Raw genomic sequence first — 25,598 nt, 5'->3', positions numbered from 1 at the left:
CCAATTGCAGTCGATTATTCTTCTCACATTCGACTGTGATTGGTCAATTTCTTACTCTTACAACCTAATCCACTACTGCTACTGTCATTGTAGACCGCGCATCACTCTTTATACACGGAGTAAGAAGGAAGAGTAAGAAATTGACCAATCACAGTCGATTATTCTTCTCACATTCGACTGTGATTGGTCAATTTTTTACTCTTACTTCTTACTCCGTGTATTGTAGACGGGCCTTAGGCGTCGTCTACAATACACGAAGTAAGAAGTAAGAGTAATAGCGTATTCGATTTACTGACTCGACCCGACTCCGAGTCAATAGTCTGTTCTGTTTAGCTGCAAAAGAAGAGCTAAATTGTGTAAGAAATGCAGCTGAAAAGAACAGACTGTTGACTCAGAATCGGTCGAGTCAGTAAATCGAATACGCTATAAGAAATTGACCAATCACAGTCGAATGTGAGAAGAATAATCGACTGTGATTGGTCAATTTCTTACTCTTACTTCTTACTCCGTGTATTGTAGACGACGCCTTAATATTTGAGTTCAAGGCAGAGCGACGTTCGTTTCTATCAGATTCGGTTGTTTCGTGCAAGAATGCATCGAGTGAGTCCAATATCGAATATAAGGGAGCTAAACAAGCTAAACTTAACAATTACCGCAATTTGTTTAAATCCTTCCAACGCAGTATAATCGGAATAAAAAATACAGAATTGTTAAAAATGGTAAGTACAAGTGATATTTTCAATTTTTGTTGCAATAGCGACTTATTTTGAGCTAAAATCTCTAATTTTCTGTACTTAACATCTTGCTCCGAAACTAGCAACGTATTAATACGTAAACGACGCAATTTAATGTTATGCGCAAATAATGCGATTTTTAGACTGAAATTCAAAATAAATCTTTTTCAAAACGTAATGTTAACTTCATTTGCATGTTTTGGTTAGAATTGTTTTATAGATAATTGCATATTTATTTACGAATTTCGACGTTAACCTCCAATTAAGTTGCACGTGGCGGGTGATTATTCATTTATCTTAAAAATGAAATGATACGATAATGGAAACAATGATAACAATCATAGCTTACAGAATATGAAGATTAAGGCAGATTAAAAATGCTTAGAATTTATATCGAAATTAAATCGCAATATTTTTACTTATAAAATTGCTTGTTTTACAGTCGAACCTTTTCATTTTATTCGAACATGCTGCTGGATACGCCATATTTCGCGTTAAAGAGTTTGAAGAGATTGGAATGCTGTTACCTCAGGTGGAAGAATCTGTAACAGATCTATCACGTTTCCGTAGCGTCATAAGCCTCGTTGGATTTTTACCTTTCAAGACAGCGTTGTCTGCTCTGCAAAATATCAACAGTGTTTCCGAAGGAATTATGACAGATGACCTGAAACTCTTTCTAGATTCCAGCTTTGGTGGATTTGCCAAATCAGATATTGTTCTTGGTGTCACAGATCCCAAACTTGGTGCTAATATCACTGAGCTCTTGGGTATCAAGTGCGATCATGTGAATGTTGTTCCTGAAATTACAAGGGGAATAAGATTCCACTTTCATAATCTGGTGAAAGGTTTTACTTCCCAGAACTCCGTGATTGCACAACTAGGTCTTGGACACAGTTACTCGAGAGCAAAAGTTAAATTCAATGTGAACCGAGTAGACAACATGATCATTCAGAGTATAGCCTTACTTGATCAACTAGACAAAGATATCAACACATTTAGCATGCGTATGCGGTATGTATAGTATATTCCTTAAATATATTGGAAATAAATTAGAAGATACTTGAAGATAATTTTTTCATTTTGATTTTAGAGAATGGTACAGTTATCATTACCCAGAACTTGCAAAAATAGTTCCAGAAAATTATACATACGCGAGAGTTGCACAAGTAATAAAAGACAGAAAGCAACTAACGGATGAAAAGATGAAAATGTTAGAAGAAGTTGTCATGGATAGTTCAAGAGCAGAGGCTATTATCAATGCAGCCAAGTCATCCATGGGAATGGACATAAGTCCAGTTGATTTAATGAACGTTGAGATTTTTGCTGGGCGCGTTGTTGCATTGGTGGAGTATAGGAAAAAGATGGCAGATTATTTAACGCGAAAAATGGCAGGAGTAGCACCGAATTTAGCTACTTTAATTGGAGATCAAGTCGGCGCCAGATTAATAGCACATGCTGGGTCGCTTACTAATTTAGCAAAGGCACCAGCATCTACCGTTCAAATACTGGGAGCGGAAAAAGCTTTGTTTAGAGCATTGAAAAGCCGTGGAAAGTCGAATACTCCGAAATATGGACTCTTGTTCCATTCTACATTTATCGGTCGCGCTGGTACTAAAAATAAGGGTAGAATTGCAAGATATCTGGCAAATAAATGTTCCATTGCCTCTAGAATAGATTGTTTCGCGGAAATACCAACGAAGATATTTGGTGAAAAATTACGACAACAGGTAGAAGACAGACTAGACTTCTTCACAACTGGCAAGGAACCGAAAAAAAATCTGGACGTAATGAAAGAGGCACTAGAGGAAACGGCACTTATGTTGGCAGCTCAAGAAAAAGAAGCTAAGAAGAAAAAGAAACATGATAAAAAAAGAAAACATGTTCTCGAAAATGGCCAAGAGAATGGACATATTGAAAACGACGAAGTAAATACGTCATTGCAGAAAAAGAAAAAAAAGAAAAAATCGAAACAGATTGACGAATAAAGAAAGATCGCCTTCTATACATGTATGTTTTATAACTGAAATGGATTAAAATATACTTCTTATATCTAAATTTGTATTTGAAAACATTCTGAAAAATTTTTACTTAGCGATTAATAATTATTTTCTTCTTTGTATCAACATAAACTTATATCTATCAAAGTTATAAATCATTATGTCTATTATTATTAGCATTGATTCGTTCTGTATTCTCTACAGATTTATGCTTTATAAGTGTAAAACATTTACAGTATCTTTCTACAATGATACAAGAAAATACAAACAAAAATATAAAAATTTTAATTTTTTTTTAGTATAATATTGTGTTTTGCATTGGAGAGACGTATACATTTTCTGTATCAAAGGAAATCTTACACATAAAACTGGGATTACGTACAGCGAACTTAATTACTAGAGATGACCAATTGTGTAAATCATATTCTAAGAAAATAATAAAACGACAAAAATTACAAACGTAAAACAGAAGAAATTTAATGGTTCCTATTTTTGCTGTTTTTCCTATTTATATTTGAGGAACAGGAAGAGGTAATCGTAATAAAAAAAAGTAAATGAACATTCATAATATTATGTGTTAATACCAGCACCAATTAGCATTTAATAACGATAAATCTGCAAAATATAGATATAAATATCTAAACAATAATTATACAATAAAATTATTGGTTCTAGCGAAGTCTCAAGGTCTCAAAAATCAACTGAGCTATTTAAATCGGATCACATATAAATACTATAAGCAATGTATCCTGCCATGATTGGAGAATTAATAATCGTTGATTGGATCAAATATAAATTTTATATGAACTCGTATTTTTTACACATCACATTCGATTATGTGTATATATATGTATATATTTTTTTATACGCGCGACTAATATTGATATGTATCAGTACGTCCTATGAATTCCAAATATTTATTACACAATTAAACATTTATACAAAATGTATTAAGGATTTCGTTGCCATAAATTTTTATCTGAATTTCAATTTTCAAGTTTTTTTTTTTAATATTTTGTAAAATGAAAATTTGGAGAATTTGTAATGATATCAATTCAATTAATCTTAAATATCATAAACAATATTATCGCGCGTAAATAACACAAAAATGAGCTACAAATGAAGAATAATAATTTATATTGCGCAAAGTTTCATAGAATTCGCCAGCTATAAGGAAATTTCAATAGGTGCGATCTCGCGATTTGTATTAACTTGTTTTACAAAGGGTTTTATAACACTAAACTGTACATGCACCCCCGTAATAACACTTAATAATCGGTTGATGATTCTCTATGCATTAAATTGACTAAAACAATTTTTCTCTTTTTATATATTTGTACAATATATTTTCATATTTGAAAAATATATCTCCCTGCCTATGTTGTTAAACATCTTGCCTCATATAAAATGCTCAAATAATGGAAAATGTAAAGGATTTGCCTTTACATAATTCAGTCTCTGGTACTCGCGGGAAAGTTTCTTTCTAGCGTATGATCTCTTGGAGTCAACTTTATAGGGCAAAACTAAACAATTGGATAACTATTCGACACGATACTTTTTTCTATGTAATTATACAGAATGGCTTCTATTATATCAATTGCTTCTGAGATCTTCAATATCCCGTAACATTAAACTACATTGTATACTTTTTGTAGAAATAGATAATAAAAACCATTCTTATAACATGTGTATAACGTGTCCAGCTTTGCCACTGACTTTGAAAGTTGTTCAACTTGTAAATTTTTGCCTGCTTATTGCTGTTAAAAATCGAAAGATAAATGCCAAGCACCTTTCTCTTTTTTTTTTATCAATATATATACATCCGATGCATACATAATTTTGATAATATAAATTCTTTATCGTAATAGAAATTTTATGCGACATGTAACTTAAAATATCTTAATATCATGCAGCAAAGATAAACTAAATTAAAAATAACAACGTGAACAGTGATGTGAATGGGATTACATACATGTATAACACAATAATGATATATTAATTGCTGCTTAGAATTAACTACAATGTGATAATTCCATAAACATTTATGTTGAAAGATATGCATTATTTCATTGTTAGTAAGATGTAATCAAATGCTAACAATTTTTTGTCGCTCAGTTTACGATAATTATATAATATCATATGTAATAATAAAGATAATTTCTTTTAATTCATATTAAAATTACGCAATTAGTGAATCCTTAAACAATTCATATTGAATTGTAATCACGTATGAATTGATGTTGAATCGTACACAACAGTTTTCCTACACCAATTTTGTGTATAGATTCAATTCAATTCAGTTTTTCACGATAAAAGAAATGCTAAAATATATTTTCCTATCTATACATTTCTTTCTACGAAAGAAAATTAATAATCGTAATTTCTCCTGCCGTAATAATTGTAAGAGGGAAGCACTTAATAATATCCACTAATGATTCATTTTTTCCTCACGCAATTCCTATGCTGCCGTCATTTTTACATATACGTTTTTAATACTACTGCAATGGTTATTTTTCATATAATCTATTTTAATTATAAAAGCATCAACTTTTTTGCACATTGTGTCCATGTTCCAGATAATGTACACATGATGAGAAGTGAATGCTAATTAGATTATGCTCTTCCGAGTTTTTTTTTCCATAATATGTATATATTTTTATGATACATTTTATCTATAAGGCATAATCCCAATTCTTCCAAGATTAATATACATTATGTATAAAATACACATACGGCAATAATTCCTGCCAAATTTGTTCCCGCATAACACACAAGTAGTATAATGCATATTACAGAAGTTACACGCATTTTTTTGCAAGTTACAGGAATGCTGCTTGTCGTCGCCTTTACATTAATTATTGGTTTAGACTTAAGACTGTACCAAGCTGCCTCGCAATAATCAGGAAAAATGATTGATTTGCTTGTATGTTATTTGTTATTATTGTACAGTATTCGTTTGCTAGATATCGTTTTTTATATTTATGTATATATATAAATACCAATTGTTAAGAATTTGTATCGTAGTATCGAGATACTTCTTATATAAATAAAAATTACAAAATACCGACGTGCTTCAATTTATCCTTTCGAATTGTCTTCTGAACACACGTCTTTGACATACAATGTCTCCTAAAACACGTTATGCCTAGAGCTGAACGCTAATAGAAAATATTTCGCTATATATAATCGTCTAACGTTGAACCCTGTATAAATTGGAGCCCAGGCGGAAAATGTAAGATTTATTATCGTTAATTTCAATTAATTGAAATAAATAGTGACACGTTTCTGCGTAAAGCTTAAATTTTTGCATATTGTGCCTCGAGACTTTGTGTTCTAGACTGAACATATAATCCTTTATTGGAATGCGGGAAAGAACGTTGCATTAGGTTGTTGCTGCTGATTCTGTGGTAGAGATTGCACCGGTGACATATATCCCATTCCTGCTGCTATAGGCATACACAATTTTATTCTTACTCATTCATACTCTAGCAATTAAGAATGAGACGGTGTTCAGACTATAATAGCTAATTTAAAAATCATTTAAGATTAACAGAGATAATTGCGTTTTATCGAACGTAACGCTATCTCAGTTTATCAATCAGAAAACAATTTTATCAATACAGTACTTAATAGAAAAACGACTCTATGACAATCTGCAAACAGGCCGTTAAGGAATTACTTACGTCCTATTTTGATCTGATGTTGTGGGCTATTGCTAGCTAATTGGTTCATCGTCGGTGCTGGGCCAGTTTGTTTTGTTTTACTACCCATTATGTTATCGAGGTCGATATTCAATCCCGAACCAGTCCAAGTCGAACCGACTTGCGCAGAAGACGTCGTATTACTAGATGTTTGATTTCTAGTATTGATGGTTGTAGGTGGAAGAAGATTCGTGACGGGCGACAATCCGACCGATCCTAAATATGACACTAATTTTAATTCATAGCATGCATTGTAGTTGTTATCTCATATCTGTATAAGAATCTACGAGTACATATAAATTTTTTTATGTTCCAGCATATATATTTAAAAACAGTTTAATATTATATTAAAATTTATAGTAGAAAATAGATTTACTTTATTTGATGCTATATATTGATAAAGCATTTAAATTAATTAAACATTGTGTTACAAAGCAATTTTTTATGTCGCATAAAGTCATATATGTGTTAAACATTTTACTTATTTCACTTTATGGAAAATGAAATGCTTTCAATATTTTTAATTTTAACACCAATAACACACGATATATATTATATAATTTTTATATATAGACGGGTATCAACTAAAAATTACAGTGATAACAAAAGTCTTCTTGTATTTAAATTACACATCCATAATCCATTTCTGTAATTTGTAATTTTCACAAATAGAAAAATGAAAAATTAATTCTAAAAACAAAATATATTCTACGTGGAAATGTATTACATACATAATAGTTATATAAATGATTGTAATACTGTAAAAATGAAAAGTTCTTTGTAACAATATTGTATAACGATTGATTGAAATCTCAATCAATCTACACACTTAAAAGTAGAGCTTATAATCAAATTGATGAAGGATAACACTTTCGCGTTTAAGGCCCTGCAATTTGCATCGTGTTCGCCGTTAACGACGTTCTGTGATAATAGAAGCCATTCTCTTATTTCCATCAAAGGTTCAGACAATTCGTCGATGATAGCATCCTTTGGCACTGCAATAAGTACAGATCCGATATTTTCTGTAACGGCTAGTCTCACAGTCGCTTCATCGTGATTCCTCACTGTCCACAGAAGCTCCAATATTTCTTTACCCATCTTTGATGCCAGTGAACAATTTTGCGCCGCTAACATTATGGCAGATAACGTTTTCAGAAAACGTAACAATAAAATATTTTCCTGATTCGAATAAATTCTTAAGCCATTAAGCTTAAGGATATCACGACGGCCAAAGCCATGCAGAAGCGGATAGAAAAATGCAGATGCTACATTTCCAAAGTGATTAATATGTAATTTGGGAGGTTTAGAGTTATGTGCAAATCGTCTCGTACGCGACGCAATTCTTTTATCGATAATTTCTTGCCAATTCATAGATTGATCTCCCGAAGCTTTTAGATCAATGTCGAAGTCTTCGTTGTACCATACTTGCTGCCTTTTATTTTCTTGTGTATCGATAAAAAGTGATATGCGACTTGGAATTCGTTTCTTCTTAATCGCCGTATCTACGGTAACGTCGGTGTTATCTGCATCTTCGATATCTATTTTTGATAACTGCCTGGCAGATTCGGCTAATATATCTAGGAACAATAAGCGATGACTTGATGAGTACTTCCCAGGGTCTTCGTAGAACTCTTTACAAAGAAACTCGGCGCATTCCTTCGGACGCACAGTTACAATCGCTACGCAACATTTGAAAATCACAAGTTCAAAATTCTCCATGTAAGACTGTTGCTTCAACGTGACGAGAAGCTGTAAGAGTTCTATCGCGAAAGATACATCGTCGTTCGATAGCTGTGTTAATATTAATTCTTCGCAAACCAGCAAGGATTCAGAAAACACATCAGGATTGGAAAAAGTACGTTCGTCCGTTAAATTATCACGCAAATCCCGTAAGTACATCGGGCGCACCTTACTGGGCGGTTTGTCGTCATTCATATCGTAAGGGACTAAGTCATCGTCACTATCCAGATCCGAATCGCCATCGCAATTTGATTTTGCTTGTTGATCCGTTTCATTCTTTTTCGTTAAATTATCTTTTATTGCGCTGGTTTTCAACAGGCGTGTATTCTCTTCAATTTTTTCATTTAACAGATTTTCAACGGCGGGTAAAATATCGCAGTCAACGCCTAATTCATAGATCTTCCTGCTACTCATAGAATCGAAAACAATGTTTCCAATTGTTAAATCATCGCCTTGCTCGTATTCCTCTTTTACATGTACAATCGTTGCAAGCGTATTTAGATCCTTTAGAGATTGAAGTAATTCTAATACTTGCGCAGGCATGGTATCGTATTCGAACTTTAATTTCGGTACGTTTTCGGTATTACATAAAGAATTTATGCAAATCTCGGCGACCATCATGCCCATCGCTCTTAAAGTTATGTTTGTACACTCGAGATGAATAGATACTCCGGAAAGCAACAGTTTTTGGCACTGATCTCTTTCAGTACGACTTAAAAGATCTTTACAAGTTTTTACAGATAGAATAATCAACTTTGTAATGTATTTGTGCTGTTCCATAGATACGTGATTCAAAATACTTCTATCCCTCCAAATTTCTAAAAGCTTAATAAGTAATTCTGATAAAATATTTTCACTCGAAAAAGATGATAAATAAGAAACTAGGTTTATAAGAAGTTTCTCGTCCTCGTAATAACGCATTAAAGGAATTTTGGTTGTTAAAATATATTTCCAATTCGGTTCCATTAATAAATTTCCGAAAATGGGACGCATACCGAGTTTAGAATCGCAATGCTTCAAGAAAAAAACAGCTATGTATTCAATGGCGGCCGAATCCAATTCGCGAAATATATCTTCGACTAGACGTCGCTCGTTCTTTTTGTTTTCGAGATACCATTCTTCTACAATGTCGACAAAAAACATAAAATCGCATGGTTTCAAGCTAACTACGATCTTGCTAATTAAAAATGAGAGTACAGATGTTCTCAATTTAATATCATATCTATATAATTCATTAATAAACGATATCGCACAACATATGTGAAAACAAAGTATTTTCACATAAACTTGCGGCGTGTAAAACTTAGGCGTGTTTAACTGCAATTTATTTGATACACGACTAGGCAAGGAGATCAAAATTTGTATTGTATTTTGCAAAGTTTGATCAAGTTCTTCCTTTTGCATGTGAGATCGCACTTCGTCTCTACATGCGTCTAATATCCCCGAAAATATCGCTCCGCTCTTTAATAAATTGTTCAATAAAATTGAAATGACATGAGTCTTCTTCTCATCCTTGGACTCATTTAAAGCAGTAATTAAAGCTCTTAAAACTTCCGATAACATGAAGATCGTTGCACCGTCGATGATTATCAATTTTTCGATCGAGGGATCCAGGCCATCTTCACTTAGTGGCCAATCACGATCAAATTTACCGATTATTTCTTCCAAAATTCTTCCGTACAATATAGCATCCACTTTCGCATCAAAATCAATACCACTGTATTTTTGAGGAGTAACAGGCCCTGGTAAAAATCTGATGTAGTTCGAAATGGACGATCTTATTCTCTCCAAATCAGCGGAACTTTTAATGTCGCACATGGTACATAATACTTCCAATAATTGATTGGCGGCATTATTGGAGAGATTCTCGATTGATACGTCGCTTTCTTCGTATTTACAGGCTGCAAGGAAAGACTATCTTGTGGGAATACATTAGCTTCAAACTCCGAGAATATATATTTCACGCAAGGATTTTTTTCACAAAAACGCATGCAACGGCGATTTAAAATTCTTATATTTACTGTGTAATAACTAGTGTATAATTAATAATATTAGAACAGTTTAGAAATATTTTAATACGTGTATATTGTTTAATCTTGTGATCCGTACAATATATGCACCTTATTATGAAAATATTATGTATGTTTTATATATAATTTATAGTTACAATGAAATATTGTTAATAAAACTTGTGCTAATCGTATAATTAAAGAAATCAAATTACGCTTCTTAACTGCGTACATACTCACCTGCGTAATTGACAGTAGGTGTATTGTTCATTCCCATGAAAATGTTCGAATTATTTGGGCTGTTTATTCGTCCATCAGGTAACCTCATGGTTGGGGTATTCAAACTATCCAAGTCCGACAAGAGATCCGTATTTGACGTCACTAAAAGAAATAATACGAAATTATTTTTAATAATAAATTATATGTAAAAATTCACACCATCACTTGTTAAATTAAGCTTCAAAGTTTCTGCGATTATTTCTACAACCTAATGACGCGTACATAATCCCTTACGTGTGTTGTTATTTGTGATTTGATTATTGAGACCTTGTGGTGATAAAGTATCAAATAAATCATTAGACGTCTTTTGAATAGCGGGAGTTCCAGTAAATGCCGTTGTGCCCGCCGTTTGTATTGTATTACTATTATTCATATTATTCACTGTCGGATTATTCACAGTTGGTATTGTTACACCCATTAGATTAATTTGCGATTGCGGCTGACTTGGAGTACTAGATATAGTGACATTATTAAAGGCAGATGTGAAATCGGCGAACTCATCGTTGCTATCTTTCGTCTTAACCGTCGCGGCATTATTAAACGCACTAGTAAAATCGCCAAAATCTGCGTTTGCATTTTGCGGTTGAGCAAATGATTGAGTATTCGCTCGTGGATTGAAATCATCATCATCTAATCTATTATTATCATTTTGTGATTCAAAAATCTCGTTTAATATATCATTTTTGGTCTTCTGTTGATTTTTCGGCGATGATAAACTACTATTTTGTTGTACAGGTGCACTATTCTGCAAACAAAAGGATACGTACAAAAATTAATTTATAATTATCAGGTATATAGTTACATGTTTAATTATACATCATAGAGATTTAATTATACATCATACAGACAACAGCAAAATAAAACTTATTTCTTGAACTTACATTAGATTGCTCTTTTCCATAATTCGCTGCTGCTCCAAGATCTACTTTTTTGATAGTTCTTGTTGTCCGCGCAGGGGATGTATTTGTAGAAGGTATCGATGTTTGAGCAGATTTACCAATTTGATTTATATTATCCAACGTATCTCTATATTCTCTTCCACTTTTCTTTGGGCTAGTATCATTATCCGAGTCTTCTCTTTCGCCATCGTCACTACAATGTAAAAACGTAAAAATTAGAAAAAAATTTCCTCCAACTATAGCACGCTTCTCTTTAAATTTTCACATACAGCAAGAGACGCGAATATTAGATGAATACCTGTTATTTGCATCCTCAAATCCTTTTCCGCGATTGTCCCAGTCGTTATACGTCTCTACGCCAGATTTGTTCCACTTAGGATTGTCCATCCATCTGTCACCACCCCCAAATCTCATTCCCATCGCTTCGCTCGATAAACCAACGTATTTATCTTTATTTTTCTTAGCCTTTTTCCTTTCCTCCCTAAGTTTATCATCATCTTGGATAAAATCAATTAATTCCCTAACTTTATGTCTGATGTTTATTCCTTGATCTTTCCCAAATTCATCGATGCAGGTATAATTTTCTAAAGACCTGAGATCATAGATGTGCTCGCGTGACGATGTGACGACCCGTTCCGAGCCATTACGAACTAAGTAATTAAGGAGAAGCAATGACTGTGAAAAAATAAAAATTAATGAAATAAGCTAATAAAGTATGAAAAGTAAAACACATTTATATTCATGAGCATTTCGTTCACTATTTTATATAACGATCTTGCCTTTGATATTTTCCATATAGAAAATTTATTGTTTTTTTTTTCTTAAATGTGATGCAATAATTGCAAGGAAAACGATCGCGTACCTTGTACGTTCGTCGCCAATTTCGTTTATTCTCTTGCAACATCCTTTTCCAGAGCATGGACATCACTTCTGGAAATTGCTCGTACGTGAATGTGGCCTGAGCCAGTTCTTGCATCATTGCCCCTTAAAAAGTAATGCGTATAATTAATTTACAGGTGTTCCACGTAAAAAGTAACATAAAACTATATTGCCGGAAGCACAGATCGTACCTGTGGGACCCCATGCATCGTCATTAGTTGCCTCTCGAACTTTGGCCTCTGTTTCCGTATAATTCATTACGACATTGGTCCTACAAATGCAGTATTTCATTGTAATGTATTTTCGCACGTGCAAATGTGACGTGTACAAAATCATAAATAATCGGTTATTAAATTAAAGACATGTAATAACGTTATACTCTTCATATCACGAATTACTCGGTAATAATTCCTGCAAAAAAAACCGATAAAACCGTGTAATATCTATCGCGCATATGTGTTGCATACACATGAAACGAGACTGTATCATATATATCTTCGATCGCAGTTAGCTTTTACTGGATCACGCAAACACGAAAAGATTACAATGATGATCTTCCTATTATTAACGTTACACTCTTTATGAAGAATAATTAAGTATAGATACAGTAACGATATCCCCTCCCTCTCTTTTTGCCTACCTAGTTTGGTCTGCAAACACAACATAGCGTACGTGGAAAGCGCATTCATGCGAGAACAAAAGTGCACAGAGCCGTGAATTACGTAAATAATTACAGTTTAAAGCCATTATGTAGCTTTGCCAGTACCTCATGCGGCTTACTGTGTCGGTTCGTAATTAGAGATTAATTTTTATCAAGATTATTAGTTCGCAAATTAATGTAATCAACTACTCGCGAACTTAATTAATTTATTAATGTTATTAATTCAATGCACTTACATGGACCGTATATCGTTTTAGATAAGTATAATTAAGTACGAGATTGTAAAATATGTCTATATTACAAGTTAATATAAACATTTTTTGCAATTCCATACTCAATCATATTTATCAATTTAAAAATAAGTTAATAAAATTAATTATTAATAATTAACTTTTTATTATTAATATAATATCAATATAATTATATTAATATAATTATTAATTTATCACAGGATTGTCATAAATCCCTAATTGCCTCTAAAATTCCATAACTTTCCTTGATTTCTAGACAAAATTTCATGATTTTCCTTGACTTTCGACAATACTTTGAAATTTTGTATTTTCGTCTTGACTTGAAAACTGTTAAATATTTTGTTGAGAGATCAATTTAACATAGAAATGTAAATTACTATTAATGTTGTTGACACTGTTTGCATTTAATTGTTAAGTTGATAATATTTCAAAACTACACAAGTGTGATGTACGTATATTAAACTTCTTTAAAGCCTAGAAAATTATTTTCTAAAAAATTTTGAAAAATTCCTTGACTTTCCCTGATTTTTCTAATCGTTTTCGATATCTCTGATAATTCCCTGATTTTCAGTTTTATGGCAACTTGTTAATCTTTTGATATTCCAAAAAAATATTTTATTTCCCAAATTTTATTCGAAGGATGTAATTGTTAAATAAAAAAATTAACAATTATTAATTATTATTTCAAAGATATTAATAATTACTCATTGTCAGTATCAGTGCATTACATCTAGTATAAAATTTTAGACTCACATTCTCTTTATTACTTTCACTTATATAATATCGCTTTCAACAAACACACAAAATAAAAATATAACTAGAAATTCAGCTTTGCTTTTGTATTAAAAAAGAGAACATAGAAATAAAACTTCGCAATAAATTTACAAATTAATTTTTTTAGTTTGTACAGAGAAATTGTATTATTTTTAGTAAATAAATCGTCAGAGTAGTCGTTTAATTTTGATAACTAAATAACATTTTAACTTTCAACAAATAAATATACAAAATACAAATACATATACATATATATACATATATATATGTGTGTGTGTGTGTATATAAGATTCAGTTTTGCTTTATATTAAAAGATAGGATACATAAATGAAATTTCACAAGGATAAACTTAAAAATTTTTTTAGTTTGTACAGAAAAATTGTATTGTTTTTATTGTTAATATTTCCATTTAAGTAAATCGACAAAGTAGTCGTGTAAATTTAATAACTAAATAATAATACATTTATCGGACCTTATCTTTATAAATATTGGCAAAAGCTAGTAACGACGGTCTTCATACTCTTAAAGCCGATACGAAGAATGGAAGGATATGAAAGAGTATACGAGTCGAAGACTTTTGTAATTCTAAACGAGTATTCAATCACAAATGATAAGAATCGGAATGTCATATGGCGTGAATAAATTTCTCTATAGTACCTCGCGTGCTTGAAGCAATAAATACTTCATCAATCGCGGGTACGATTGAGTAAGAAATTGCGAATCGAGAGGATATAATTCGGCGGGGAGTGAAGCAAACTGAAACAAGCTAGCGAATTCTACTTTCGGGATCTCGATGTTGGAAAAGAAAATTTTCGGCGAGAAGATATGCACAAAACACACGAAAAATAAGATATTAAAGTAGCGCGAATTTTAAAAAACCCAATTTCTCCCGCATTTTTCTCTACGTTAATTCTTAGATTCTTAGCGAGGCGTTTAATCTCCGATCCTATTTAAATGTCGAATGCAAAGAAAATAATGAGAAAAGCGAGGAAAGGAACAGGTCCCGAAAATCGGGGAGGAGCAGAGAATTTCGCGAAGAGCATCAAAATAAATACATGCCCATGGAGGAAAATAGCTGGGGAGAGGAAGAGGGGGAGACCCGTGCCATCCATCATCAATTCCATGATTGTTTTCGCATCGTTTATCGCGCACCTCCCTATCGAATTTCAAGGTCGCGCCATAAAATTATCTCCGCGTCGTTCCTGTTTTACGAGTCTCTCCCTCCTCTCCTCTCCCACCGAGGATTTTCGAATGTAACGTCATCCGTTCTCACTCGTGATACGTGACGCGCGTGACACGTTCTCGAGGACGAGCATCACGGAACGTGTCGCGCACGATTTTTCAATTCGCACAATCGCACAGGGATCATGGAGTCAGAAGTGCGAGAAGCCGAGAAAAAACGCAACAGAGAAATGTGCCTGAGAAACAAAGGCAAGGCGAGGTTAGAGGCAAGATATTTCGGGGTTAGCGTGGACTTACGCCTTGTCCATCAGCTCCCGCACTTTCCACATGTTCATCATGTTGCTGATGTCACTGCGCGACGGCTTACTCGCGTACGATCGTAACCCTCGACACGCGGGTAATCTCTTGACAAGATCGTTATCGGCGGTACGTTCGCTGAACGTTCACCAGATGTTTTCCGGAGCATCTGATAACCACGACGGTCAAACGGAACGTCACCAGGCGGTAGCCATGTTATCCCTTCCACGTTTGCATACACCTCGCCGTGGTCACAGGTGTCTCCCGTGATCGCGCCACAAATGGCCACAAACTTCTATATATTACTAGAGGGTGTGTCGGTGCGGTTCACTTAATAGGGTTCGTTCGAGTTGCTTGAAATCTCTAATAATAGACCTGTTCTTTTTAAGGCCATTTTCACTGGTCGATGTGAGTATCACCGCTTCTTATAAATTTGGCAGAAGTTATTGAATTCTCTTGCTGGATTCACAATGCATCCGATTTGCGTCGTACGACGCTCTGCAACCAATCAGAAAACAGGATTCCGATGATACGATCAGACTCAACTGTTGTGGACCGGATCCGTGAGCGCTCGCTGCTATTGGATGATCTAGAAGAATACACCAATAACAGCGAGCGCTCACGGATCTGCTCCACAACAGTTGAGTCTGCTGAACGCGACCATTGGTGTATTCTTCTAGATCATCCAATAGCAGCGAGCACTCACGGATCCGCTCCACGACAGTTGAGTCTACTGAATGCGATCAATGTGAATCCAGCATAACGTGCTGCGGCGCTGCATAACGCCTCGAAATTCCCTAGTCTCCTCAAATCGCATTTAATTTATTTGGGTGTTATGACCCTCACAACGTGTGGTATCACTACCGTTTGCCGGATCAACATGTAGGAGCGCGTTTAAATTGCTCGTTCTTCCATATATACAACGATGGCAGATTTTAACAACGGAGTGGATGGAAAACTGGCTTTTAGAATGCGAAAAGTCAATCCCGAGCAATTTCACACGCTCGTAAAAATGCATCTATCCTTCGAACTGGATCTTAACACGGAAGAGTAAGTGATACCGTTGCACGACTACCCGTGTTTTCTTTGCACGATTAGTATACCGTTGACACTGACAAACAAGATCTAACTTTGATAAACAAGATCTATTATATAATTTTCGTTTCCAATTTTGACTGTTTTATCGATAATGACTACGACAATTGGCTTATTAATTGTAAATGATGATTTATAAATTATTCTCTATTATGATAATACTTTCATTATAAAAAATAAGTGTAATCAAATTGTACAATATGCATACGCTGATAATATCTTGATTGATCCTTTTTTAGCAGTGATGGTATTACTGAGAAAGCAAGATTGAAGAAGTGGGGTTTTCTAAACTTCACCAAAAAATCCAAATCTTCAGTCAATTTAGAAAAAGGTACAGAAGGTGTTATGTTATCTGAGGATGGTATAAATCATTTGACGCAACTGATAGATTATCTGTCTATGGAACAAAGTAAGTAAATATGTTAGATAATGGAAAATTCAAGAATGGAATTAAATATAGCTTTCTTTTCATTCTATAGACATCGTACAAGAGGGAATATTCCGACGGACTGGAAAATTAACAAGGCAGCAGGATTTAAAAACAGCTATGTCTCAAGGTGTATTTTTAGATCTTGATGATGGTAGATTTAGTGTACACGATTGTGCTTCCGTGTTAAAAACGTTTCTGGCAGAACTGTCTGAACCACTCTTGACGGATTTACATTATCCAGCACATTGTCAGATTGCTGGTAATAAAAACAAAGCATATAGTTTCACTTATGATATATAGAACATATTTATTATGGTCCTATAAATTACTTACAGAATTGTGCAGCTTGGATGCAAAATCAAACGATGCAAGACTATTGAGTTCCTTACAATTGCTGTTGCTGCTTTTGCCACCTCCTAACAGAATTTTACTGAAAGCTATTGTTACCTTATTGAATAAGACAGCGAGTTATGAACATAGTAACAAAATGAACAGTGACACGCTAGCCACTCTCTTTACACCTCATTTATTGTGTCCACGAAAACTGACACCTGAAGCTTTGCATATCAATTCTCAGAATCTGTCGTGCCTAGTTGCATTTATGATTAGGAAAGGTACGGAATTGTTTGAGATTCCACCGAAATTGGCTACAGATATAAGAGCATATTGGGTGGAACAAGAAAGAAAATTGCTGAGCCCTAAGAAGACTGATGTAAGTTTCAATTTTAAAATTATACTCTGCCTTATCCTTGCGCAATATGATAAAAGATTTACGATTACAGTTAAACGAGTCAGTACCAGATGCAACTAGTACAGCCCATACTGTATTCAGTTTTGTCGATCGTAAATTAACAGCAAAGGCTAATTCCACGCAAGACACGCAGGCAGCTTTGGCTCAACTATACGCTCATATACAAGCCATGCCAGAATCTGCCAAAAAGCGGCGACTTGTAAAACAATTTAACAAGGAAAATGGACAAGGTACACCTAGGCACGTCAAGAATTGCAAAACTAAAAGTCTTGGAGATTCCATTAAGAAACACATCTTTCAAAAGAAAATCCTAGGCCACAAGAAATTCATTGACATTAATATCGGATGCAATATCACTAGATCGAACAGTGAAGAAAATATATTGTCAACGGTTAGTTTCCTTATAATCTTTGTCTTTCTGTGGAATATTGTTTGTTTGTGTATAAAAATAGCACGTTTATTACTTTTATCTATTTCTCTTTGCATGTCCTGTATAGAAATTAGAAGACTCATTTCTTCCGGCAAGAGCGGTTCTTAGCAAATCAAATGACGAACTTAGCACGGAAAACTGTGATACAACTAATAACGATCTTTTACATGCCAAACACACGAATAGTATAGATAGCATTAAGAATGAAACTTTGACAAGTTGTAGAACAAAAAATATAATATCAATGGATGAACCTACAGATACGAAAGATGAGTTGGATGGAAAAAACACACATGATACAACAAAACAGGACTTGGGTTCTGTCGAACTTAGTTTGAGTTCAAGTTTACAAGAAATTAATGTAATGATTAATGAGGATAGTCACTCTGACACTGATAAATTAACACGACCACTTAGTGAGCCACCTGACTTGTATTCCACTCACAATAATTTAATGGACAATAGTAAATTCATGCGGCGAAACTCAGAATCCATCCTCACGTCTGTTGCAACATTAAATGTAAACAGCTTTCCTTCAAAAACTTGTATCTCGAATGTAAAATCATGCGAAACTACTTTGAATGTTGAATCGCACGCTGAAAATGCATGTACACATAATTTACAGTCTCCGATGGTAAAAAACAGATTCAGGAATGTGTACGCCGTTCATACATCGACGCCATCAAGCTTATTACGAAGCTTGGCAACTAACGACTATATCTTGACCCCTATTACTAACAATGATAGAAGCATGAGTCCGATTACGCAAAGCGCAACAAAGATGACGAAAGCCATGCAAGTACGTAAATTGAAAATAATATATTTCTATATAAAAATATATATATGTAATTTAAAAATACTGAAATATTGAAGTAAATGTCAAATTAAAATTGTAATATAACATAAACCTAAAAATACATCAATTTTTTCATTTGTAATAGGAAACTATGATGACTCCGCGCTCCAGGAAGCCTGTAATGATTGTTTCAACCTCAAATTTATGCAATCTCGTCACTGGCAGCAATAGTTGCGATTTACGTGGACCCAATCTAGATATGGTTAGTACAATAAATAATTGTGCTTCCATTCTAGAGGAATCTCAGACATACAGCAGTACAGACAATGCGTTAGCTTATACAAAAGATGTCGAGAATAAAGAAAATGACAGATTAGACACACTCGAGAAACATAGCTGTATACAATCTGTTGCAAACTGTTGCGCATGTACGCAACAAAGTTCAATGTCCATAACGAGCACGTTCAGAGAATATCTGTTGTCAAGAAGTGTATTAACCGCCAGTCCTGTCGATCTCAGTTTTACATCGCGGACAGGAGACTTTGAGCAATCGGAATCCGATTTGAATATATTAAATGACGATACTTTGTCTGATAGTTTACTGTGTTGCTTGGACGGTAATCAACCAGAATCTGACACTTCCGGCATTGCGTCTGGCAGCACGAATAGTGCAAATAATTCCACTGAGAAAACAGACGAATTGTCTTCTCCGAGAAAACGAGGGACCAGCTTACAACGAAATGATTCTAAAAAATCCGTGAGAGAAAGTGTGATCAAGAGCTCAAGAAGCGAAGAATGCAAACATAAACTGCGCGACGAGTCGACATTACAGCCAACAAAAAGCTTGAACGATAGCTTTCAAGAGACATCATTTTAAGCTATCCATATGAATTATTTAATTATTAGTATTAATATATCGTTAAGTTTAAATAGATTTCTCTGTACGTTGTACACTAAGGCTAAGGAGAGTTGCCAATTAATTTAAGTTTATCAGTACGACTTTATACAGAGAGTTTCACAGAATTGGACAGAGCTATTTATTTAAGGCAACTTGAATAGGAAAAATGTGAGAAAGAAAATGAAATGATTTTAGATACTTCATATTTTTATGTTACTTTTACATATTTTTGTGCACAAGTGCTATTATAAAGTGCAGTTGCGCCTAAAGTAAAATTCCATATTTTTAGGTGCATTAATTAATGCAGTTTTCCTGCTTTATAAAAAATTATTATAAAGTTATGTTTTTATATATATATATATAATTAATTTAGAAATTTATTTTTTCTGATTTTTTTCAAAGATACTTATTAGATATTTATGATAATTTTTGAGCATAACTTTATAATAGCTTTTTGTAGAGAAGGAAAATTGCATCGATTAATACATTTAAGAATATAGAGTTTTATTTTTTTAAAAATGCGACTGCATTTTGTAACACAAAAATGCATGAAAGTAATACAGAAATGTGAAGCATCCAAAATCATTTTATTTTATCCTATAATATTTTTGCTATCTCCGTTTAAAAATTACAGTTCCACTTAATTGCGTGGAGTATCCTATATATAATTTTGTCTCAAATATAAATTTATTATCCAGCAATAACTGGATTATTTATTCCATTTATGTGGAAATTAAATCGTTATTAACTGTGCATACGATGCAAGATATTTAAAAGAATCTCATTTTTCTTTTCAATATTAATAAAGACGTTTGTAAAAGCTGTGTATTGCTATAAAATGCAACAAAGTATTTTTCTAGTTAATTTTGTAATCATCAAATTGCACAATACATAACGATACGCTTTAATATCAAGTGTAATTATTACCTTTATGTATCTTAAATAATTTATGCAATACAAAGTTCAGATAAGTATTTATAAGCAAAATAAACTATATAAGAAAACTCGCATAATATAGCATTTAATTATGATCTCATATGAGAATTTGGGTAGCTTAACATTATTCAAAATTAATTTATATTATACGCTATTTATGTAAAATCATTTAAATCTAACTAGGATGCATTATCTTTTTTGTTCTTAAAAATATAAGACTGATAGTTTTTCAGAGATATTTTACGACTTCATAAACAGCATTACAGATGATTGGGAAGTAACATGCATAGTTATATTTAATCAACGTAAATTAATTAGATAAATTTTTGTGATACAAAAGAATATGTACATTTGTGCATCAGTACATATCGTCGTGACTTAAATCTGGTATATATGCAAAACCTCGTTCTTTCAGAGCTTTGTTTATTCGCTTTTTCTGCTCCTGCTTAGATTCTTGTTCGCGCCTCTGAGCATCCAAAATTTCATCCACCGTCACCTTTTTCAATGGCAACACTTTTTCCTTCTCTATATCCTGTAATATGGATATATTCGTTAAATGAACATTGCACAGGATTATTAGTGTTTATTAACAGAATTATAACAAATATCTTTCTGTTTGTGAAACGCTTACTATTTCTCCTAAAAGCACAACATTCTCCCCTCTTACTATGAAAATACCTCTCGGAATGTCACCATACTCTTGACCAACATGAATTCTTTCAATGGTACTTTGAAGTACTATGTTAGCAAATTGATCGACACTTTTAAGATAGCCAATTAACGTTCTGCCATCTCTCAATAAAACCATAAGTTTTTCTAAACAAGAAGTAAATGTCATAATTGAAACGTATTGATACACGTTTAGAAATAAGAACATAAATTCTTCAAATTTCAGATATATCATGACTTTTGTTACATTCAATAGTTACATACAACATACATTTTATGTTTATAATTTAACAAGTTTTATTTTGTTAAAGAATATAATTATTAGTGCAATTAATTAATTATTTATTATTATAATTATTAATGTAATGAAAATTATTAATTTGTGTTACTCTGTAACACATTCATTGCAAGCTATGACCAAGTGACAATAACGGAAGTGCAAAATATCGTAATACATAGTAAGAACCGGCACGTGAGTGTAATCAATCACATAAATCAGACCGGATACGTACTTTCAAGTTCCTCAAGTAGCGATGCTGTCCCCGGTGGCAACTCATTAGTTTCATTCATTTCACCTGATTAAACAAAATTAACAAACGAACCAAATCACGGAACCACTTGCAATGGTTATTTTTTTTGTTAAATAATACTCCGCTTACTGCCTCACAAAATCATTTGCTAAACAATTTTCGTCGCGCTACGAGACTTGTGAAATAGAGAACTAATTGACAATGCAATAAGAATACCGGTAATATCGCTTGCGCTTTTTTCTTCACTCAGTCAATAAATGAAGCTGTTTTATCGAAGTGTCTTCGAACGTTTATGTTACAGATTGCAGATGGCGATCATATCACGTTATATTTCGCGGAAAAAGCGTGGCGGGCGAGGAGTGAAGAACGAATATCGGTTTCGCATCATCGCGTGCGGCCCTGCAAGCTTTTAATTCGAATAAATCCGAATTGACGAGGAGTTGGGCCTTTTAACATTCCAACGATAACCGCGTCAGTTAGAAAACACTCTTGGCCGTTTCCCTTCGTTATTCCTCTCCTCCAATTTAGACTGACTTCCACGCTCGTCGGCTAACTCGAAGGAATCATGCAGTCATTTCAAATCACCGGTGTTCATGTACGTAAATTACAATTTTAATCGATCTCTATTTATCTCGGCCTAAATAATGGTGGCGACTCTTGTTTTATTTGCATACGATTTTATTTATTTCTATTTAAATGCGTGTGTATCAAGAGATTCGCAGAGAGAGGGGGAGAGAGAGAGAGAGAGAGAGAGAGAGAATCTTACATATATATTCTCAGTTAATAATATAACATTATTACATCAGAGTTAAAAGTTATTTTATAAGTTATATCTTTTTCAGGTTATCTTGTATATATTTATTATAGAAATTGAGTGCAAGAAGTATGGGGTGAATTTATAAAGTTATTCAAGCAGAGCAACAAGTCATTACGATATCATAATAATGTCAAAATAGCTAAAATGATCATTAAAAGTCATTTTTCGATCATTTCCGATTTATTTTAACATCATTTTGACATTATCGTGACTTGTTATTCTGCTTGGGTACTTTTTATGTTACCTTTTATTATATGTGTTTGTTATAGAAATTGAGCATAAAAAGTAATACAAAATTGATGCAAATATAAAAAATAAAATACCCAGACTTATTATATCGACTCAATTTCTACAGTAAAAAAACAACTTATAAGTAACTTGTAAAATAACTTTCCCAATCCTAGTAAATAACTTCTCAGTAAGCAAAAAACATTTAGAAATATTTCAACAACATTGTAACAACGTTGTAATATTACTGCGATGTTGCTGGAATATTCTAATATGTTTGTTGCTTACTGGATTATATAGTATACTTTCTTAATCCTACATTATGTCAATTTATTAAAATTTAATTCCCACTCAATAATTTAAATGTAATATAACACACACTGTATGTATAACAGAGATAATATTGAGTAGAAAATTGTAATAATATTAATGTTATGTTATATTTTGTATTTACTGGATTTTAATGTTCTATAAATTCTATTGTTAAGACGAATTTATTTATTTCATGATTGAAATAAAAAGCAGCATGAAATGTATACAGGTTTTTTTTTATTGAATTTACTAATTATAATGTTAAAATAATTATTAAAATAGCTATTAAAAATCTTCCTTTTGACATCACAAATTTCTCTAAACGTTTAAGCTTCAAATATGTTTGCAGCACATACAAATCTCGACGTTGCAGCTTTTATCTAATTACTCTCCAGAACCTCAATACTTCAATAAAATTCTCGTTTCTAGAATAAATTTTTTTCGTTTAAATTTTATAGGAAAGAGCTTGTCCTTAATTGCACCAAAATATTGAATACAAGTAGAATACAAAATTATAATGAGATCTTAAGATAACATCAAATTGAAATCATTTTAGGAAAAATCATAATGATGTCATCAAATCAATTTCCTAAGTAGAACATGAAATAATAAAATCAAGATTACAAGTTATTTTATGAAAAATTATAAACGATGTCGTTTGGTACACTTCTTGACCATGATTTTGTGATACTTTCTTGACATAAAATGATTTTTTAATTAAATAAAAAATCGCTTGTCTCACACATACATGTTAAAAATTTATCACAAAGTCGTCATCAAAAGTATATCGAATGACACATCGTTATAATTTTTCATAAAATAAATTCTGTTTGATGTAATTTTGATCTCATTATTTTATGTTCTAGTTGAGAAATTTATTTGATAAAATCAACGTCGGAATATATATATATATATATATATTGCATTAAGGTTTTGCGTGCTGTGAAAATTTAAAGCTTTACCGTTTGAAAGAATTTGTGAAGGCAAAAAGTGAACATTTTTAATAGTTATAATTACTCGTAATTTTATAACAATTTTGTAATTGGTCAATTCAATAAAACAAATGTACATTTCATACTGCTTTTATTTTAGTCATGAAATAAATCCACATTTTTTTTACGAACAAAATTTATGGTACGGCTATGTACATTTTTTGTGAGATACATCTTTCATAAGATAAAATATATCTCGACTACAATAGGAGGAATTTTCGAGATAAGTTAATGTTTAGAAGAAAATAGAAAGATTGTAGCGATATTTCGCTGCAAGATTGAAAATATATTACGCGATGCTATTGCCGCATTGTCGTCGAATGCTAAAATGTTCTTTTCAGAAAAATTATCGTGTAAACGCGCAATAATATCTCCAATTCAATTTTAATAGTGTGATAAATATAACGCGCGTTTATTTAATACAATTGTTAATTAAATTTTTATTTTTTTTATGTAATTGAATTTTTTTTTCTTTTATTACTTGTTTATATAACTTATATCATAAAATTACGCTAAAAGGATAACGCTATGATCAAAATATTCTCAAATTACATTTGAAAGCATGTCAAAATCTCAAAGAAAAAAAACTTTCTATTGTCTTTTTTATTTATAATTATGTATAAAAATCGCGAATTAACGCGATTACGAGATAATGTTATTTCTAACAATACAAGTAAAATGTTGCAATAATCAAATTTTTTGCTTCAACTAAATAATTTCATTGCATCAATCAAAGATTTGTTTGCTCATATCAAAACAAGAGATTAGTTGATTCAATCAAATGGGATTCTCAGTGAAGAATGCATTCAATGCTCGTTAAACCGTCGCAAATCGGTATTTAAAATAAAAGGAAATATATTTCTAGTGATACGCGGGTAAGAAATGGCAGAAGCAAAAAAAAAAGGCGGATGAATATTCAAACAACATCGCGGCGGCAATGGGGTTCCAAAGTTCCGACGCGTTCCTGCGACGCACCTGGGTCATCTCAGGCGTCGGAGCGCCTATCCGGGACTCTGCTTTACGCGGACACTTTATGCCCCCGATTGCGAGCGACACCGGAACGCTCTCAACTACACCCGGCAACTATCCAGAATCCTTTTCCGATCGCAAAACAACGGAGAGGAGAACGCGATTTAATTTAAGGACCTTGTGAAGCCGCGCGCGGCACGTTTCCCTTCTCTCGCCGCGTAGTCGGCGCCCAGTTCGGCGGCACGTTTCAATAATCGTGGGCACGACAACGACGACGAGCTTTCTCGTAAACCAGATTCATCGTCTCGAAACGACAAATCTTATCTGGACGGAAAGTAACGC

At 33.0% G+C, this 25,598-nt stretch overlaps 4 protein-coding genes across 9 annotated transcripts; 2 read left to right on the top strand and 2 right to left on the bottom strand.

The window, feature by feature from the left end:
* The first annotated feature begins 534 nt into the window (after positions 1 to 534).
* On the top strand, positions 535 to 3,668 carry Nop56 (Nop56 ribonucleoprotein). Its single transcript, XM_018522035.1, has 4 exons — positions 535 to 719; positions 1,177 to 1,745; positions 1,825 to 2,741; positions 3,031 to 3,668. Exons 1-3 carry the CDS (start codon positions 717 to 719, stop codon positions 2,717 to 2,719), a joined length of 1,467 nt encoding a protein of 488 aa, XP_018377537.1. The 5' UTR covers positions 535 to 716; the 3' UTR covers positions 2,720 to 2,741; positions 3,031 to 3,668.
* lqfR (clathrin interactor lqfR) lies at positions 1,453 to 15,685 on the bottom strand. 4 transcript variants are annotated; one of them, XM_018522034.1, is made up of 9 exons: positions 15,404 to 15,685; positions 12,430 to 12,509; positions 12,222 to 12,343; positions 11,658 to 12,034; positions 11,342 to 11,552; positions 10,695 to 11,205; positions 10,422 to 10,562; positions 6,415 to 6,648; positions 1,453 to 1,531 (listed from the first exon to the last, which is right to left on the bottom strand). In XM_018522034.1, the coding sequence occupies exons 1-9, from the start codon at positions 15,442 to 15,444 to the stop codon at positions 1,515 to 1,517; spliced, it is 1,734 nt and encodes a 577-aa protein (XP_018377536.1). In that variant the 5' UTR covers positions 15,445 to 15,685; the 3' UTR covers positions 1,453 to 1,514. The 4 variants fall into 4 exon arrangements, with proteins under 4 accessions (XP_018377536.1, XP_018377535.1, XP_018377534.1 ...); XM_018522033.1 differs by lacking the exon at positions 1,453 to 1,531 and adding an exon at positions 4,885 to 6,174; XM_018522032.1 differs by lacking the exon at positions 1,453 to 1,531 and adding an exon at positions 4,886 to 6,177.
* Positions 15,686 to 16,280: 595 nt separating this feature from the next.
* On the top strand, positions 16,281 to 19,958 carry LOC108770410 (rho GTPase-activating protein 19). 3 transcript variants are annotated; one of them, XM_018521987.1, is made up of 7 exons: positions 16,281 to 16,453; positions 16,741 to 16,907; positions 16,978 to 17,187; positions 17,264 to 17,640; positions 17,711 to 18,070; positions 18,177 to 18,908; positions 19,051 to 19,958. In XM_018521987.1, the coding sequence occupies exons 1-7, from the start codon at positions 16,329 to 16,331 to the stop codon at positions 19,780 to 19,782; spliced, it is 2,703 nt and encodes a 900-aa protein (XP_018377489.1). In that variant the 5' UTR covers positions 16,281 to 16,328; the 3' UTR covers positions 19,783 to 19,958. The 3 variants fall into 3 exon arrangements, with proteins under 3 accessions (XP_018377489.1, XP_018377488.1, XP_018377490.1); XM_018521986.1 differs by having other exon boundaries at positions 16,738 to 16,907; XM_018521988.1 differs by lacking the exon at positions 18,177 to 18,908 and having other exon boundaries at positions 16,738 to 16,907.
* A 1,071-nt stretch (positions 19,959 to 21,029) lies between these two features.
* LSm1 (U6 snRNA-associated Sm-like protein LSm1) lies at positions 21,030 to 22,117 on the bottom strand. The gene is made up of 3 exons (XM_018522007.1): positions 21,921 to 22,117; positions 21,371 to 21,555; positions 21,030 to 21,271 (listed from the first exon to the last, which is right to left on the bottom strand). The coding sequence occupies exons 1-3, from the start codon at positions 21,976 to 21,978 to the stop codon at positions 21,098 to 21,100; spliced, it is 417 nt and encodes a 138-aa protein (XP_018377509.1). The 5' UTR covers positions 21,979 to 22,117; the 3' UTR covers positions 21,030 to 21,097.
* Positions 22,118 to 25,598: the final 3,481 nt, after the last annotated feature.

The sequence above is a fragment of the Trachymyrmex cornetzi genome, unplaced genomic scaffold, assembly GCF_001594075.2.
Source record: "Trachymyrmex cornetzi isolate Tcor2-1 unplaced genomic scaffold, Tcor1.1 scaffold127, whole genome shotgun sequence".
Lineage (NCBI taxonomy): Eukaryota > Metazoa > Arthropoda > Insecta > Hymenoptera > Formicidae > Trachymyrmex > Trachymyrmex cornetzi.
This window is presented reverse-complemented; position numbering and strand designations above follow the sequence as displayed.